Source organism: Neolamprologus brichardi, chromosome 15, assembly GCF_056152115.1.
Source record: "Neolamprologus brichardi isolate AB-2024 chromosome 15, ASM5615211v1, whole genome shotgun sequence".
NCBI lineage: Eukaryota > Metazoa > Chordata > Actinopteri > Cichliformes > Cichlidae > Neolamprologus > Neolamprologus brichardi.
Genome location: NC_142118.1, coordinates 36,911,312 through 36,931,351, shown reverse-complemented (window position 1 = coordinate 36,931,351; position 20,040 = coordinate 36,911,312). Strand labels below are relative to the sequence as shown.

Genomic DNA, 20,040 nt, shown 5'->3' with positions numbered 1-20,040 from the left:
TGTGGTACAACATTTGTTTAAAAGCACACAGTGCAAGCCTGTGGTACGCACAAAGGTACAAACACACTAAAAAAGAATGGCATTAAACTGTTATTATCCTAGGAATCCATTTAAAACAGACTGGGGCAGGTTTTTTGTGTCGTTGTTGTAATTCAAGTGGTCTGCATTTTCACTTGGCTGTTTTTACAGACTTTACAAAAATCCATCTACCCCATTGCATCATGGGGTAGATGGGACGAGGGTGTGTTCCTGTGAGGGATGGGCAAAACACAGGGAACTATTTCAAGTTCACAGGGAACTATTTGATTACCTTTGACCCCAAACTGCTCAAGTTCTTGCAGACTTCTGACATGCTAGCTTTGAGGCTTGTCGTTTATGCCCGACCTTGTGTTCATGTATTATTTGACGACTTTTTTTTTAACAGCAGTAGTTGTCTTTGACTCGACATATTTGTCCTGCGTATCTAATCTTGCTGAGTCGGACACATTTTATTGTACGCCTCGTAGTTATAGTCCTGTATTAAACTTAATGACGACTTCCTGATATTGGATAGTCATTGCTAGTTCCTGTTGGCTGATCTGCAAGTGCATTCCCTTCAGATGAGATGCTGTTGGATTTCATTAGCCAGAGTGTCCGTGTAGGTTCTCGGGCTTTTGTGTCATGGTAGTCTGAAGAGCTTGAGTTGAAAGCAACTGGACTTGTTTTTTAGGTTCATGAAGACATTTCAACTCTCCTCTGAGAGGCTTCTCCAGCATTGAAGGCTAACTGAACACTGGCCAGACTCTCTAAAAAAAGAAATAGCAGCAGTAGAGTAAGTGAAGAGCCTCCAACACTGCCACTGCTGAAAAACACAAATCCAGTAGAATAAATAAATAAAAACATCCCATACATACATTTATTTAATAATCTACAAGAGACAGTGTCTCTATCGACCTGCACTGTGCGTGAACTTCTTCACAGTTAAATTTCATGTTAAAGTAGTGCTGAAAAGTAGTACAGCTTCTTGTGCACAATAGCTTCTTTTCATTTTACTGATTTCGATAATTCATAGGTTTGGTCTTATGGTGAGGACCCATTCAGACTGTTCATACTTAATTTGGGGATATAAAATTAAAAATCTTTTCTAAACTATGTGTGACAGCAAAACGTTTAAAAAAATCGGCCCAGATGACCCATTTTCCGTGCTGCCCTTTCAATCTGAGTCCTCATTCACCTGCCAGCTGAAGAACCAATGACAGACGTGTAGGAAAACAATTCATCACAGCTGAGCAGAGCATCCCCATTGGCACTGAAGCTCGCACCAACCCTTTAGATGGTGGAAAGCCTTATTTAATGATGGAAAATCCTGCAGTAAAATTTGTTTATTCCTGCACTGGCAGCCACTGTAGTTGTCACACTTGGCCTCCGCCAAGGCAGACTTAGGTAATATTTAGCTTCATAAAAAGCTGGATTATACAACAAACTCCCGGGCTGCCTCGCTGGCAGACGACTCTGGTCGAGCCTATTGATCAAACTCGCGTTGCAAATACGTCGGTCGGTATATGCTGCTGCTCATTAGGCTGAAGGAACGTAGAACAGAGAAGGGAGACTGGCAAGAGGACAACTTTACTTTGAAATTATACCATTTTCCTTTCTTTATGCACACTGCAGCTTCAGTATCTATCAACTCTGATTTATTTGGCATGCTTTTTAAGATTTGTGTATAATACATTAAAAATCAACTAATTGATTCTGAGGGCCTTTAGTATATTGATGTTACATGAGGCACTTATCCCTATGGGAACAAACATGATAGGTTGTGTGGCTGAGACTTTTCCTTACGCTAAAGTTATTTTTTCTTCTCTCAAAAGCAGTAAAGAAAAATGTCATCACATAGTGACATGTTTCTCTTTCTGTTTGGATGAACTTTCCCCGAAGTTAAGTGCTGCAAATTATCTGTGAATGCTTTATGACACTGCAAATGGAGGTAATCCCTTTGCGTAATATAATCTGTCACTGTTTATGTGTAGTCTCCGTGTCTGACACCTAATTAACAGAGTGGAAGGGGTTTTTTTTTGCTGCATGCTTTGGGGAAATGTGATTGAAAACCTTTAGGAATAGCTGTCACATTATAGGAGGTGTATATTACATCCAAGAAACTTCAGTATACTTTTATAGGGTTCATGTTACGTTATTAAGTTTGGGGAAATTTGGGAGCAGGTAATTTTAGAGTTTTAAAAACACATTTTAAGATTTCCCTGTCATTGTATCAAGTAAATCTTCCCCTAATTCACTTCCAAATTTCTTCAGGCCAATGATTAAAAAAAGGTGTCCTCCAATGAAAGAGCCTCTCTGTTTCAGTAAGATTATCACATTGCGTTGTCTTGAGCAGTCACAGCATCTTCATCTATTTCAACGCTGACAGTGGAAAATAAAGGATGGCACTCTTTCCCTTCTTGCCTGTCCCTCCCTCTCTTTCTCTCAGCTTCCTGTGACTCATCACCCGTGCTGCCGTCCATTACAGCTAGTGGCCAGGGTTCCCCTCTGTGCTCTAATTGGAAAGCTTGATGGCAGTAGGTTTAGCCAGTAATTGGGTCCTGCAATTTAGTAGCAGAAGCCATCGTGGAAAGGCCTGTCAGAATTCAGCCCAGTAGCGTGCATCCCGCTTCTCAGCCCCAGATGAAACCCCCGTGTTATAATAGTGCAGCTGTAAGCATTTCCGTAATTCAAGGTGGCGTCATTACGGTTTTATTTATTCACCTGAGGCATCTGCTAGGAGGGAGATGATGCCACCCAGATCAGCTGTGGCAGCTTGTGCTCAGCACCTCCCGCAGGGCTAGAGAAGGGAAATTAGAGAGGAATGGGCAAACATGACAATCATAGCATCGTTAATGAATTAGCGCCTAAAGAAAACAACAAGCTGGCGATGTTGGTGTCGAGGGAAGGGTTATATTGTTCTGCTGTTGAAGGGGTCGCACAGTCGTGACTGTTTCTGATGTTAGAGTTGGAGGAGGTGGAAAAGGGATGATACGGAGCACTCAGAGAGGCACCCAGGGAACAGTAACAGTACCAAACTTCACAGGCTTTCAATGTGTTAACCAAGAATTTAACAACTAAGAATTCCAGCGACGTCTTATCTCAGCAGGGAGGAACTTTCATATGGACGTCCACCTTAGTTTTGACTAGTTTTGACCCTGAAAAGGATAAGCGGAAGCGAATGGATGGGATGGATGGAGGATGACGTGTGCATTATATATACAAAAAACCCAACTGGATTTATAATAATTATATATTTTTTAAATATATAGCTTTTGTACTTGCTGTATAAGCTGTGACGTTGTTGCAAAGCTTTGTTAAGCGGGCCCGACCTTTTAAGGACGAGTTACAGTACATACACTGTGATCAGTATAGTAAGATTTATTTTTACTTCCATGTCACTGAGTTAAGTTGTCTACAGGTAGAAGCGGCTACTGCGTTATTCTGAAATAGAGGGAAGGGATTTTGAGAAAATCTTCAAACTCATCAGGGTTGTTTTAACCTGTCTTTTAAACCATGATGTACTATGGCTGGTCAAGCAGTTTGTTTTATTACAAAGATCCTAGAATCTTCTGGCATATACTGACTTTAAGAGAAACACAAAGTGAGCCTCAGTACACACGTTACCTTGGAGTAACTGTGTTACAATGTTGTGAAAACGAGATGAAATTAATCACCTCCACATCAATTGTTGATTGGGTCAAGGTATTGACGATTCTGGCTTCTGAAGTGTTGGACTAACATTGTAAGAGCACCTTGATACTGTCACTCGATATAATGCCTGAAGAATCCGTGGTGTCATTTTACCTCAGAGAGGAAGATCGTCATCACTGCTGTTGCCCGAGGAGGCTTTTAGTTCTTTTTGTGTAAAAAATAAAGACAGAAATGTAGAAAATTCTCACTGTGGTTGGATGCTGTATTTCCGAATGCACATTTTTGCACCACGTTTCTCCATTACTATGTTATGAGACATCTACTGTGCTGTAAAATAACATAATGGTAGACCATAACACATTCCAATCATTAACCTGACTGGATGGTTACGTTTGTGCTGATTTGAAGCAGCCAAGTAGTCGTGGGACTGGGACCCATAATATATGTCCAGTTTAATTCCTGCTGACTGGAGCTTTACTACATGTCATTTGCTGCTTTTTAATAGCCAGCAACTCTTTTGGTTGCACAAACACTTCAGTTGAGCAGGGAAATTGTCCCTTTTGTGACATTCTCAGAGTCGGCGAGGAGGATTTTCAAGAATATGCACATTATTTAATGACTTGTCAATTACACCTCATTAGCCTGTTCTTCGGGTGCAGGTTTCAAAAACTCTCAGCTTTAGGCTTCATAAAGGGACTTCACTTATTGGTGGGTGTCCTCATGGTCAATATGTCCATTATTTTGTTTTTCTAATAAAAGCAAAAATGTCATAAATATTCACTACAGCATTCACCCACATGAGTCTAGATGGGCCACAAAGAAAGTTGAGCTATAGTCCCACCAGATAAGATGATCTCAGCTCCAGCCCACATCAGGCATTCTATTTAAAATGCTTTAGCTTGACTATATTTGCTTCTGCTGCTTTGGAGGTCAGCTACTTTCATCTATTACCATTGGAGGCTACTCTGACTGGCTCTGTCCTGATCTTTAGCTTTTTATGCATGCACATGGAAGGTTCTGGAACTTTGCCCGTCTCCTTTTATGCTTTCCACATATACACAGTGCAGTCGAACCGATATAGGACTTTGAAGAACAATATCTAGACTCATATTAAAAAAATCCAATATATCGTTCAATATAGTTTTCTGTTAGAGACATGAAACATAAACTTCCCTCATGTTTGTGTTGTGTAGCTATTTATGCACCCTTGCAAAAAAATATGAAATGCATTTTAAATCTTTAAAATTAAAACCTTTGATAATCTTTTATTGTCAGAGAAAATAAATATAAATGGCATTAATGAAAATAACAACTTTCTTTTGACTGTAACAATAAGAAAATAAAGTCATTAGCTATATATTCATATAAGTTACCACCGACACATACAAACGTTTTTCTGTATTAACACGAGTCACGTGTCAGTATGAGACTCGTGCTCTTGTTAACACGAGCTTCGTCACTAAAACATTTGTAGGAAAGGGTACTCGCAGACAAATACACAACCCGCTCAGTCCTGTGTCCATCATACGGACCCCTCAGCAACACAAATTGCAAAGTCTTTGCACTGTAACCTAGCAACAAGACTCCCACTTAATAAAAAGCATGTAAGATATTATTTAGGATTTTAGTTTTTTTTGCACAGGAGAAACAACAGATGGCAAAATCATATTTTGTCACGCTGTCACTCGTTTCCTATTCCCTACACAACACTTCATACTTAATAGCAGCGTTGCATTATTAAACTAAAATAAATTTGCAGTTATGTAAACTTTCCCCCATATCTGCCTATTTAAAAAGCCGCTGAGGGGCCGCTGTAGTGAGACGAAACATGCTTTCAGTGATTTCCCCATTTGTCCGTGATAAGAGTTTAACTTATTTAACACCAAAAGGTGAAGAGTTGACCTTATTACACATTTTAAGTGGCACCTCCTCTCATTTGTAGAGTTAAGCAGAAATGGAGTTTTTGCAAATAAACCAGGAAAATACAAAGGAACTTGTTCTCCAAATAAATAGATAAAAGATGAAATGCTTTTAAACTTCAAAACTAATGGCAAAGTGATTACATAGAATAATTCATGCAAATGTAAATACAGTCAGGACATAATAAAAGCAGTTTTTTAAAATGAAGTAGATACAAATTCAGATAAACACCAACCTGTGATATTGCACCTTATTTAACAAGAATGAAGCCAAACAAACTAAGTGCACCCTGTGATTCAGAAGCTTATAGAACCAGTTTTCGACAAAAGCAATCATTTTCTGTACAAAGGCATTGTGGAGGAATTTTGGCCCACTCCTCTTTACAGTGTCAGTTCAGTTCACTAAGGATTTCAAGGTCCGGACTTTGACTGGATAACACACCGACTTTTCTTTTTCACATTCAGTTGTAGTTGCTGGTGCTACGTGACCCAGTTCAAGCCAAGCTATATCCGTCTGACAGATGGCCTCACATTTGACTCCAGAATACTTTGGTATACAGAGGAGTTCATAGCGGACTCAGTGACTGCGAGGTGCTCGGGGCCTGTGGCTGCAAAACAAGCCCGAATCATCGCCCCTCCTTGACAGTTGGTATGAGATGTTTGTGCTGATAGGCTGTGTTTGGTTTTTGCCAGACGTGGTGCTGTGCATTATGGCCAGACATCTGTACTTTGGTCTCGTCTGTTCGAAGGAGATTGTTCCAGACGTCTTGTGGTTTGTTCAGACGCAACCTCGCAAACCTAAGCTGTGCTGCCATGTTCTTTTTAGAGAGAAGATGCTTTCTGACAGCCGTTGTAAACAAGCCATACTTATTCAGTCTGTTTCTAATTGTACTGTCATGAACTTGAATGAATTTGCTGGGATGGTGCGATGTCCACTCCTGGAGAGATTGGCAGCTGTCTTGGATGTTTTCCACTTGTAAATAATCTTTCTCACTTGAGAATGTTTGGAAATGGCCTTATAACCTCGCCCGATTGATGGGCAGCAACAATTGCTTCTCCAAGGCCATCGCTGACGTCTTTCTTTCTTGGTTCTTGGTTCTTGTGTTAACACGCACCTGAGTGCTCCAGACCAGTAAACTGACAAAACGTCTCCTTTTGTAGAGGTGCTCACACTTGCTGATGATCAGTTAATCCACCTGGCTGCTACTTAACCTCTTAATTCCTAAAGGGTGTATCTAACAGCATTCAGTGTTGTATACATTTAATTATTCATTATAGTAGTTATACTAGAGGTAATAGAGCAAATTTACAATTATAAAAAAGCTTTCGGGTAGTTACTGTAATAGATTTAAAAGGCATGAATCGAAAACATGGACAATTGTCTGGTGAATAAATTACTGTTCAGTTGTTCAGATACCGCAGCTCCATAATGATAAAAAGTTTTTCACTCAGTGTCTAAAGTTTGACTGGTGCGTATTGATCTTTTATTCTGTTTCACAGCATCGGTTGTTATTCTTAACTGGAGCAAGCATTGTTATACAGTAAAGCCACTGTGCTACAGCAGCTCTGAGCTGAAAAACTGTGGGCTCTTCATCTAAACCTTTGAAAACCTCTCAGTCCCTGCCAAAGAGAGATAGGATCAGTAGACAACCCCAACATTTTCAATTTTGTGCTATCAGACACTGAGGAGATGTGTCAACACTGGGGTCCTACAGCAAGTAAACACAGGAGTCTGACAAGCAATAACCTAGATTCAACATCGCCTCCGGTCCTCTCCCACAGAAGGTCCGCCACTTTCATCTCATTTAGATCCAGATCTGTTGATCAAAAGCGACGCCTATCATCCCTCAACGAAAAACAGCAGCGCTGCAAATGTTTTCATGGGCATTCCCTTGTTTCATTGGTTGGTTATGCCTGGGTCAGTGCAGGTTGCTGGTTGGCGGTACCACTTGTGATTCATACAGTGCTGTTTGTTTCCTGTAAATCGCAGAGTTATAAAACCGATTGCTTTTTTCATAACCCATCCTGTATGTGACGATTGGCTGTTTGCTCTTAATACACAAGTGGGACACATCTAACCTTGTTAAAGTTATAGCATGCTGTTTATGGCCTTAATGTTGGTCATCGGAGTTCCGTTATTAGCTTTATACTTTTACTTTGTCCAAGCCACAGATTGTTTTACACTAAAGAAACTCATTTATTCTTTATAAGTTGCAGGTTTTGCTTGCGTTTAAATTCTTTGCAGTGCCCTTTGTATACTCATAACAGAGTGAAGGGGAGAAATTGATGCTGCAGTGAAAGTTCAATGACACAAAAGACCATGTCGCTAAAATGTGGAACTCTAGACATTGTTGAATCAACTTTTCCTTTATTGTTTTTTTAGCAGGCATCAGGCAGGAGCAGAGGGTGGAATAGTTGAATAGTTGGACCCAGATGAGTGAGAATCCATTACTGTATAACACAGTCCACTGCAGAAAAGCCCCCGCTGAGATTCAAATCTTGCAGATTAAAATAGTGTCTCATAAGCTGGCAGCAGTGTGTGCGCACATGCGCATGTACCTGCATGTGTGCTTATTCAAATGCGTGCAAAGGCCTTTGTGGATGGCTTCGTGTGTTTCTCTCTGCGTTTTGAGCACCCTAAATACCGAAGCTTTTAACATCAAAGCTCCAAGAGGATTTAAGTGCACAGAAACTTTCCAATTATACGTGTAAGTGATGTCCAGCAGGGACTTCTCATGAGCTGCCGTCAATATATTTTTTTCCCCAAATTGATGATAAACACCCTCTAAGCCCGGCTACAGATCTATGAATTACTTACTTTTGGGGAGTTTGGTTTCAGGGGCTACGCATAGTAACTTCCAATACCATCACGAAGTATTTCCCAAAGTAACAAAGGTATGTGATACATGAGCCATTAGGAGACATCGAACTGCAGTGTGTCGCAGTGTCTGTGATATATTTAGTCAGTGTTATGGTGTCAAAGTGTATTCAATTATTATTCACATTTAAAACTTTTTAGTTGAGCCACACTTTGTGCTGTCAATCATTTTCTGGCTCATTAGTTAACTTCTGTTTACCCTCAATCATTATATCAGTATATCGCCAACAGATGTTATACAGTAGTGATTCTAGGAAGACAAGATCTGTTTAAAGCCTGTTCATGTGTTTGTAAAAATATCTAAGAACTATTTCCATATTTCGATATACATACACTGGGACCTCGATATACTTATACAACAGAGGATGTCATACAATAAGTTGCCAGATTGACTCTTTTTAGCGAGAGGTGAGCTAATCATGGGCAAACTGTTGACTCATAGCCCCATAGTAAAGTAACAAAGGTACCGTGATACATGAGCCATTAGGAGACATCGATCTGCAGTGTGTCGCAGTGTCTGTGATTAAAAGGCCAAGAAATATATATAGTCAGTGTTATGGTGTCAAAGTGTATTCAATTATTATTCACATTTAAAACTTTTTAGTTGAGCCACACTTTGTGCTGTCAATCATTTTCTGGCTGTGAGAGCACATTAGTTAACTTCTGTTTACCCTCAATCATTATATCAGTATATCGCCACCAGATGTTATACAGCAGTTGTTTAGAAGGGTTAAAGAAATCTAAAGTAACTAAAGTTGCAGACATGCACACCGATGGTGCATTCAGGGGGCATAGGAAATCCCATACACAAACCTAACCCTTTTGTACAGTAGTGATTCTAGGAAGACAAGATCTGTTTAAAGCCTGTTCATGTGTTTGTAAAAATATCTAAGAACTATTTCCATATTTCGATATACATATACTGGGACCTCGATATACTTATACAACAGAGGATGTCATACAATAAGTTGCCAGATTGACTCTTTTTAGCGAGAGGTGAGCTAATCATGGGCAAACTGTTGACTCATAGCCCCATTTGGCTAGTTTAGATCCACCAGCCTCCTGGCTGGGGCCCCTCTGTGTGGAGTGTCCATGTTCCAGTACAAACACATTGACGTTAATTGTCTGTCTCTGATTGGTGAGCTGTACAGGGCGTCTCCTACATCAACCCCTATTTGACAGGATAGGCCAGGATAGACTTGTCAAAGACCAAACACTAAAGCCTGCTGTAAGTGTTAACATACGACGGAGTTAGCCTGCTTTCAGTCTGACATCAGTCTGCAATTCAGTGCGGTCAATTTGGCAATTACATGGAATTTGTTTTCTATAATAGGGCAATTAACTGTGATAAATTGTTAGAAATTACATATCTGATGGTGTTAAATCTGCATTTAACAGAAATTTCCATTTTAACCATTACATTTGTGCTGGGCAACCTTCCTGTTCTGTATTAATGTACAACCAGCTGGTGGTCAGTTGAGTCGAGTCCTCGAGTTGCACTCAGTGACAAAGACTCATTTAGTGTGATGGCAACATATTGGCAATTTGAGTGATTGCAATCAGTGCAAGTCAGACTGTGACTGTTTGCAGAAAAGTCCTCCTATGAGGCGTGCAATTGCCTTATGGATAAAAAGTATCGTGAGTGTGCAACACACTCAAGCCCTCGGTCACAGAATATCAAATATTTCTTCGTTTTTAGTTTAATAGATTTGGTATCCTATTTTCACTCATGGAACGGAGTTATTAGCTTACACCGAGGAGGTTAGGCGGTTGTCAAGTTTATTTAGCTTATGTTATCTCAGGATGGTGGTGCATAAGATTAGCCCTCTTGTTCATATTCAGTTTAATAAAATATTGATATTTGGTGTCCCAGTAACAATACACTATCACCATGCATGCTATGCTGTATTCATTTCTTTCCTCCACCGCTAACATTTAGCCTGTCTTATACTGTACTTCCGTTTATTTTGATCAGACTGTCTGCTTCTTTGTTTAAACCTGCTTAACCTACACTAAGTGTGCACTACCCAGTGTAACCTCAGTCATGACTGTGATAGTCACTGATGCAGTTGAATAGGAGTAACTGCCAAGGGGAAAGTCACACTCCCCTTACGCCCACTCTGAATAGCTAACAAGGTGACAATGTCAGACTCATGGGGTCTGAATATGACATGTGATGTGGGATTTATGCAAACAGTAAAGTGAAGGAGCATTTACCGAAACATATATTCTTCTTACTGTTCTTACTGTATTATTCATCATACACTGATTTCCTCTCTAATTTAATCGTACATATAGACGATATTGCTGGAGGAATCATATTTCACTTTGAAATGCTAATCTTGTTTATATGTTCTCCCTTTCCTTTCTTTTTTTTATAGTTCCTCCCAAGATATATGACATTTCCCCTGACATCACGGTAAACGAGGGCAGCAATGTGTCTCTCATCTGCACAGCCAGTGGGAAACCTGAGCCAACCATTACCTGGAGACACATAACCCCATTAGGTGAGTTCACATCACCTCTCACATACCCAATGCTAATGAATGAAGGGATGGATAAATGGATAGAAGGATAGCTGAATAGAAAGCAGTAATGGGGAAGCACGGAAAGGATCAATAGGTGATTGTATGAACAGGACCGAGTACTTCTAGTAATGTTGCAGATAAAGAAATAGCAAGAGGATAAAGAGATAGAATAGGAGATAAATGTGATTGGATGGATTTGCATTAGAAGAGCAGGTGGTCAGATGGAACAACTGAGTTTCTTCAAAAAACAAAGTTGGGGGACAGACAGAAGCCAAGTCTGCGTCTACCTTTACAACTAAAGCAATCAGCAAATGAGCAGCTACAGACTTCACATTGACACACCCCACTAGAACCAATACTTACAGTTCCTTCCAACTCCAAACGTCTGAAAGAGTGAATTTTATTTTTTTAGTACCATATTCAATTCAATTCAATTCAATTTTATTTATATAGCGCCAAATCACAACAAATGTCGCCTCAAGGCGCTTCATAGATACAGAGAAAAGCCCAACAATCATATGACCCTCTATGAGCAAGCACTTTGGCGACAGTGGGAAGGAAAAACTCCCTTTTAACAGGAAGAAACCTCCGGCAGAACCAGGCTCAGGGAGGGGCGGCCATCTGCTGCGACCGGTTGGGGTGAGAGAAGGAAGACAGGATAAAGACATGCTGTGGAAGAGAGACAGAGATTAATAACAGATATGATTCAATACAGAGAGGTCTGTTAATACATAGTGAGTGAGAAAGGTGACTGGAAAGGAAAAACTCAATGCATCATGGGAATCCCCCGGCAGCCTACATCTATTGCAGCATAACTAAGGGAGGATTCAGGGTCACCTGGTCCAGCCCTAACTATATGCTTTAGCAAAAAGGAAAGTTTTAAGCCTAATCTTAAAAGTAGAGATAGTGTCTGTCTCCCGAATCCAAACTGGAAGCTGGTTCCACAGAAGAGGGGCCTGAAAACTGAAGGCTCTCCCTCCCATTCTACTTTTAAATACTCTAGGAACAACAAGTAGGCCTGCAGAGTGGGAGCGAAGTGCTCTAATAGGGTAATATGGTACTACAAGGTCATTAAGATAAGATGGGGCCTGATTATTTAAGACCTTGTATGTGAGGAGCAGGATTTTGAATTCAATTCTGGATTTAACAGGAAGCCAATGAAGGGAAGCCAAAACAGGAGAAATATGCTCTCTCTTTCTAGTCCCTGTCAGTACTCTTGCTGCAGCATTTTGGATTAACTGAAGGCTTTTCAGTGAGTTTTTTGGACATCCTGATAATAATGAATTGCAGTAGTCCAGCCTGGAAGTAATAAATGCATGAACTAGTTTTTCAGCATCACTCTGAGACAGGATATTTCTAATTTTAGAGATGTTGCGCAAATGGAAGAACGCAGTCTTACATATTTGTTTAATATGTGCGTTGAAGGACATATCCTGGTCAAAAATGACTCCAAGGTTCCTCACAGTGTTACTGGAGGCCAAGGTAATGCCATCCAGAGTAAGAATCTGGTTAGATACCATATTTCTAAGCTTTTCAGCGCCGAGTACAATGACCTCAGTTTTATCTGAGTTAAGAAGCAGAAAGTTAGTGGCCATCCAAGTCTTTATGTCTTTAAGACATTCCTGCAGTTTAACTAATTGGTGTGTGTTATCTGGCTTTATGGACAGATAGAGCTGGGTGTCATCTGCATAGCAGTGAAAATGTATGCTATGTCTTCTAATGATGCTGCCTAGGGGAAGCATGTATAATGTAAACAGAATTGGTCCTAGCACTGAACCCTGTGGAACTCCATAATTAACCTCAGTGTGTGAAGAGGACTCTCCATTTACATGCACAAATTGGAGTCTATTAGATAGATATGATACAAACCACTGCAGTGCAATACCTGTAATACCTACAGCATGTTCTAATCGCTCTAATAGGATATTATGGTCAACAGTATCGAATAGGTAGTGTACGGAGTGTATGCACTGAGGCAGCAATTCTGACAGAGAAAGCATACGCCTACAAGGGTTCTTGTCTATTCTTACATGCTGAAGAAGGAGGAGGTGGCACATTGTCATCTCTTTTCCACTCTAGCATTGCAATTGTCAAATGTTTGCGAGGGCTAAGAATTTTAGGCTATGGGTCAAAAGGCTAAAATGTTCCATATATATTGTTAGGCATGCTTGCACTGGCTAACATTATAGCCATGACAATTGCAAACTGACGATTAATTGCTGCATTTTGTGGACATTTAAAACTTTCGCAGCATCTGACCAAACGCTAAATGCTGAATTCTGACAGTTTAACACACTGTACCACCTGACATACATCACTGCTGTGTGAAGGTTGGTTGGTGGTCTCTCCCTGGTCCCCTACGTACTCCAGATGGTGATCTGATGGAGTCGTCAGTCTTTTTGACCTTTATCACAACACTATCCTGGAAACATATAATGCATTTCATGTCAATAGGAATGAGACACAGGTAAAAAAAAAAAAACCCTTCAAGATAAAGACAAATACTCAGAGTCAAGGAGAGTCAGAGTCAATGACAGTGGACCAGGCACCACGAGAAAAATGAGACAGGGAGAACAGACGATAGGAAAAACACTGAGCAAACGATTACTACCAAAAGTAAGAGTCAAACCAGCGGATTGCAAAACTGAAAGGTATCAGTAGGAAACATAAAGTAAAAGCAGAAAGACTCAATATAACCATAACCAACTAGAATAACAGAGTATCTGAACGATGCCGTAAACACAAACATCTTAATAACAGGAGAGCATAAACAGAAACTCAGGGTCAAATGTAATAAAACAGGATGCAGAGGTTAAAACTGAGGACTGCTATGAAAGCAGGTTGATGGTTACTCAAGAGTAGGGATGGGTACCGGTATCCGGTGCCATGATGGTACCGGTTCTGACATAAACGGTAGTAACCAGACTGAAAAGCAGCGCACATTTCGGTGCTTTATTTCGGTGCTTTTTTTTTCCTGAGATGTGATACACTTTAGATTCTAGCCAATCATTTTACGTTTCCGAGGATAGTAGGCGGGTCCAGGTACGTACGTTCTTTTAGAGCAGAGCTACAGATTAAAAATGGCCAAGGCGAAGCGGTCAAAGTCTGACTGTACTTCACAGCAAAAGATGCAAACTCAGCAGCTGCAACAAGTGCTTTAAGCTGATACTGTGATCCTGTCAAAGGAGGTAACACCTCAAATCCGATGAAACACCTGGCGACGCATAGCGTTTTTTTTTTAAAAGCCAAGAAATGCGTCGTATTTGATAGCTTGCTGCGAGACCTCACACCGAGCACATCTACTGCGGGTGTGGTGCCTGTTATCGGACCCGGAGTTAGCAACATCCCCCAAAAACCCGAAGAGGAGAGTCCTGGCCCCTAGCCCTGCCAGCGTAGCAGAAATGATGAGGATGATGATGCAGCAGCAGCCGTTCTTCTCTGCGTGAGTAGCTTAATGTTGTTCGTGTGTAATTTACGTTGAGTAGGCTAACCACGTTATTACATTAATGCATGTAAGGTGAACTAGCAAACACCATCATAGCTACATGCGGCTGTCTTCTTGTTTGATGGCAGATACTCCCTTCACCCTGGCCAAAAAGGCTAAAATGACCAAAGAAAAAGTGGAAAACAGTTAAACATGAGAGGTTTTTGGACAAAGTTTGTTTTTTCCATTGATTAAGCACTGCTTCCAGCCAAGAGTGATACCATATATGCCCCATAGCTGCAGAAAAGGCTAACATTGTTATCTTTTTACAAAAAAACAGCTGAACATGAGAGGTTTTTGGACCAATTTTGTGTTCTCCATTCTTTAAGCACCGGTTTGAGCACCGTTTAAGCACCGGCACCGTTTCAAAAGTACCGGTTTGGCACCGGTATCGGATAAAACCTAAACGATACCCATCCCTACTCAAGAGTTGCTGGAAGACTTTAACTCACATCACTGCAGGTAGACATCAGATTTGCTCTTACACCTTGTAAGTGCATTAACAAAATAATTTAGTGTTATGATGTAGGAAGCTGTTATCCTGGGCACCCCCCCCACACACACACACACACACACAGATCATTAAATAGTTTAAATTCTGAATCCTTCCTTTGAAGACTTATTCCAAAGTGTTTAACTGTTGCTCCGAAGCCCCCACCCAGCCACTTTGAGTCCTCCCTCATTTTCATATTAATGGATTAGAGCACGCTGTGCTTATCTGATAGCTATGAGGATTACTGCATTTATCTTATGGCTGTCAAATCCTTCTCTCTGGCGTGCTTGCCCTGATTGCATTAGAGGAGTTTTCAGAGGATGATCAAAAGAGCCATCCTCAGAGTCCGAGTGGCAGTCACTCATTCTACTTTGAAGTGTCCACACTTTGAAGTATGCCAGGGAAGAAATGATATGCTGGTCAAATGAAAGGGCCCAGGACTAAATGTAATCACAGACTGTCTCCCAGCACATCAGAAAAGAAGCCGTTTGCCATGGGATCTTTGAGTCAGTTCTAGTAAGGGTGATTTGACCAAAGGATGTGGTACAACTGAAAGGTTGTAATAGGCTAATTACCTATCGATGGAATTCCATTAAATCCCTTGGATATGCAGAGCGTGCTTTAACCAGTGCATGGCCAATTTGAATGTGCTATCGGAGCATATGGGAATATTTACCTCATTTGTGAACGTGTCAAATAGCAGCAGACTTTAAAAACTAACAGTGCTGGGACTGTAATTGCAAATTGATTCATGAATTCTGCACATATAGGGTAATTACTTCCAGGGTATAAATATAGTCAAAACTACAGCTCTGTTAAGTCATTTATAAAATGAGACAGATGGGGGTCTAGACGTGTAAAGTAAGCCTTGGCACGTGTTGAAATGATCATAACAATCGCTCTTTTTACTCGGGAACATTTTGTGGGCAACTTTGGGGACTGTTGGGGGATTTCTTTCCAACCAAGAGGCTTATTTAAGAGACTTTGTGAATAGATAGCATGCTTGTAGAAAGAAAAGGTACAAATAGGCAGCACACACATAAAAAATACAGTAATAAAAAAATCAATCTTTTGTGAATTATGCTTGGCAAGATTTAGTTAGGGCTCGGCAATATGGAAAAACGTCTTATCACAACATTTTAATGTCTGTCATTATGGACACATATGACAATATGCGTCCAGTCACTGTGTCTGACAAGCTTAAAGTTCATATATATTCATGACAACAATGTTCAACTACATTTTAAATAAACAACACGAGTACATCTAATAAACTGAAACTGAAAACGTTTTACAGAAGAACACAAACAAACTTGAAAACTAAAATTCTATGATCAGCTACAAAAACATAAAAGTGCCATCAGTGCAAAATAAAATCTAAAAACTACATCTAGACTATAATTGCTTCTTCTTCAGTGGTACCAAAAGGAACATGAAGTGCAGTAGTCTCAATGAAGTGGGCCGTGGTGGCAAATACAGCTGTTCAGTTTAATTCAGTCTTATTTATGTGACGCCAAATCACAACAACAGTCAGCTCAAGGCACTTCATTGTAAAGAACCAGGTTCATGGAGAGCTGTCTCAGGGAGTTTTTTATGGCCACAGAGTTGGTAACAACGGTAAAAATCCCACATTTTTGACAGTGGCATCATGTCTCGTCATGGTTCTGCTTTGCTTCTTTGTCGGAGTCTCAGGAGCTCGGACAGAAACACATTTGGTCTTCTTTAGGTTTCTTGAAGATGTTTCATCTGACAAGCTTCTTCAGTTCTAACTGGTGGAGAGTCCCAGATTTTAAGCCCTATTGGTAGTGTCCCTAAGAGGGTCATGAACCCCCTATTGATCCTCAGTCTAATCACACGAGCCAAGGTGTAAAAACAGGTGTGGGTCACGATCAGCCAAGGTTTCAGGTGAACCCCACCATATCATGTGACTCATGTGAGTGGGGGTCAAGGCGTCTGGGAAGGGATCTGGATTATAGATGGCGTACATCTGTAATCAGGTCATTTGATCTTGGTAAATTAGCATTAACATTACTGTAATGATGCAGCACACCATACCTTGCTATGCTTCTGACTGCAGTGATCATCACACCAACTATTATTTGCAGTATGCACATGCATGCTGTGTTACATAATACTATAGACAAAAATTGAATGCAAGGATTATTGCTGAGACAGTTGCAGCAGGTTGGCTGCTTGTAAACAAGAGTTATTTTGGGTAGCAGAGGAAATTAATTACCAATTTGGAGCTGCAGTGTGATTCCACACACGCTGCAGGATCATTATAAAGGAGTTTGCATTATAATGCTAATTAGTTTATTTATCCATTTGGGCTTTACTAACATGTACAATGACTTCTCGGTGAGAAAGTCGCATGTCGCTAACGTTTATTGTTATGTTGTACCATGTTGTTAGCGTTCTTTAGCGATCCATGTTGGTTATGTTCGTAACTACTGTTCAAACTGAAGCTTCTGAAGAGCAGAAAGGGAGTTCTGACAGAGGGTGAAACTGTCTGCTGCAGCAATGTAAAGTATAAATAACAAGTGCGTTTTTGATCAATAAAGCACAGAAACATATTCTAGTATATCCTGTTAAATAAGGTTATTTGACTGTAAAGAGCCAGATGGTAAAACGCTCTCCCTCATTAAAAACAAACAAACAAAAAAACTTGAAATTTTTTGGAGACCAGGGACAATTTTAAAACTTTTTTTTTACTAAATAGTTGTTTATTTTTATCCTATAACTCATGAATAATTTTGATAATGTTGCATTTTCTTTTCTTTTCCACATCGCTGTGTTTTGTTGAATTTGCGTGTAAACTAATTTATTTAATAAAAGTCACAAATAACAGGAATAGGAATACATTTCCATCAAACAATGCAACATGGACTCATATTTCCTGCCATGTTTAGGACTATACTGGGACAGGAACAACCCTGGAAGTGTACCGGTTAGCTAGTGACCATCCTGAACTCGTTTATAAGTAGATAGAGCTGGCGGGGAAAAAAAGAAAAACTGTTAAAGCACATGTTTTACAAATCACACTAATAGTTCATCTGTTATGTTTGATTGTTACAGACGCAGGACAAATTTCTTGCCATTTCTTGCTATTTTAGCTACCTCATTGACGTAAAGCCAAGCAGGTGTGTTAAATGACAAACACTTCTACATGTCAGGTATAGTTTTCTGGCCTTCCTCTCCTCAACACTCAGTCATTTTGGAGTAGTGGGCAGAGATTTTTTTGCACTGTAGATGGTTCTGCTGCAGCAGTCAGTGAAGTTTGACAGAATGATAAATTGCTCTGACTGACTGTCAGGTTCCTATTCCCACTCTGACTGTTTTGTGTTTGCATTTTTCCCCCTCTGTCCCCTTCCTGCCAAGCAGCAAAGTGCAAGCTAATAATAAACTTTGTGAATCCAGTGAAGGGTGGCCATAAACAGTTTATTGAGATGATAATTTGGCTCAAATCGGTTCATAGAAAGTCAGTGCATGTTCTTCATTAGAGAGAGCTGAAGCAGGCACTTGAAAAAACACTGATCATTATTGTTGACATGCTATGAGAAGAACAAATATGTGTTTTTAAAGACTTTGTCTGTAATAGCTTAATTAGCCATGAGAAAATTGTGCTTAACAGTGAGTCCTTAGGAGGTTGTGAGGACTGCTGCATGATAAGGGTGCTTATAACTAAAAAAACACATGCTCGCTATCCTTTAGTGAAAGCTACATGTTTCATGCTCCCCTTGCTCTTATCAAGCACTGTTGATGTGCCCTTGAGCAAGGATTTCTCCCCAACTAATTCAGGGCTGCAGTTCAGTAAAAACAGAAACATAGTGGCAATATGCTTATTTCAGTGTGTATCAGTTTGATCAGCTTTCGGCTTTGTACCCTTTAAGTGTCATTAAAACACTGTTTTGAATCTACTTGTGTGTTTAAATCAAGTGAAAGATTTTTGTCAGGAAATGTCATTGCAGTATTTCCAGAAGCAACTCTGTCTTTGCTAATTTAGCTCTTGACTTACCCACTTTATTGCTAATCTCATGATAGATTGGGGCTACTTGTCAGGGTATTACCTATATATCGAATCTGGTGCTGTTTCCTCACCATTCTTTCATAGGTCACAGAAAGTGGGGTGAAAAAGCCTTTAATGTAGTCTGTTTCAATCTGGGTTGGTTGTGTGAAAATTGCTTTGATAAGCCTTTTCCATTGAGATTTGAATCCATGGGATAGAAGTGTGACCTTTGAAAAGGCTGACTAGAATACTAGAACGCATATTTGATTGTTTCTCATGATAGGACTCCGTTGGGAGCGTTTTTCTCTCTCTTCCCCTGCTACTACTGTACATGTATCAATGCTATATGTGCTCTGCCTTTTCATTCAGTGTAAGTGCATGATCTCTCCATGACACACTGTAAAGAAACAGGTAGCAGCATCCTCCGTCCTCCGATTTTCCCAAAGGGCCACATGAGAAATTGGGACTGTTGTGGAGGCTCGTCAATTTTATCTCTGTGCTGCAACTGAGTAGATGTTACCATTGAAGGAATAGTAATAGTACCAATATTTTATCATTATTAATCAACATACTGTGAACAAAATGTGCATGTTTTTGCAAAATTTTAGATTTTTAACTTCATACAGAGCGGTCTTTGCTGTTTTGCTTGTAGTTTAAGAGTTTAAGAGAACAAGAAGTAGTCTGTTTTAGGCTTAAGTAAGTGTAAAATAATCAGGTTCATTGTCTGGGATGTAAATGTGAAGAACGGCAAACTCAAGTTTTACAAATTCCTCATTTTTCTCCCCACAAAACTCTTGAATTTCTGCTCTCAGGTCTCCAGCACATTTTAGCCCTTTAGCCAAACCATCTGTCAGCTACGTTGTAGCCTTTGTCACCATGTTCGGTCTCATGCTCCTTCAAAAGAGCAACAAAGTGTCCCCTTGCCACTGTTTACGGTTTTAGTAACAACATCGACAATGTGTTACATTTTTATTATTGATTTTGACAGCAAGGTCTGGTGGGAAAATACCAATACCAATGTCCATTCTGGGTTCATTTTCAATTGGATTTCGTAGTATTGTGT

The 20,040-nt window shown here is 40.1% G+C and overlaps 1 protein-coding gene across 2 annotated transcripts in view; it reads left to right on the top strand.

Moving 5' to 3' along the window:
- The window catches only part of negr1 (neuronal growth regulator 1), a 175,818-nt gene that overhangs the window by 75,256 nt on the left and 80,522 nt on the right, over positions 1–20,040 (top strand). For both annotated transcript variants that reach the window (XM_006791952.3, XM_006791953.3), the window contains exon 3: positions 10,848–10,973. In XM_006791952.3, coding sequence (XP_006792015.1) covers positions 10,848–10,973 — 126 coding nt within the window. The remainder of the gene's footprint in view (positions 1–10,847; positions 10,974–20,040) is intronic.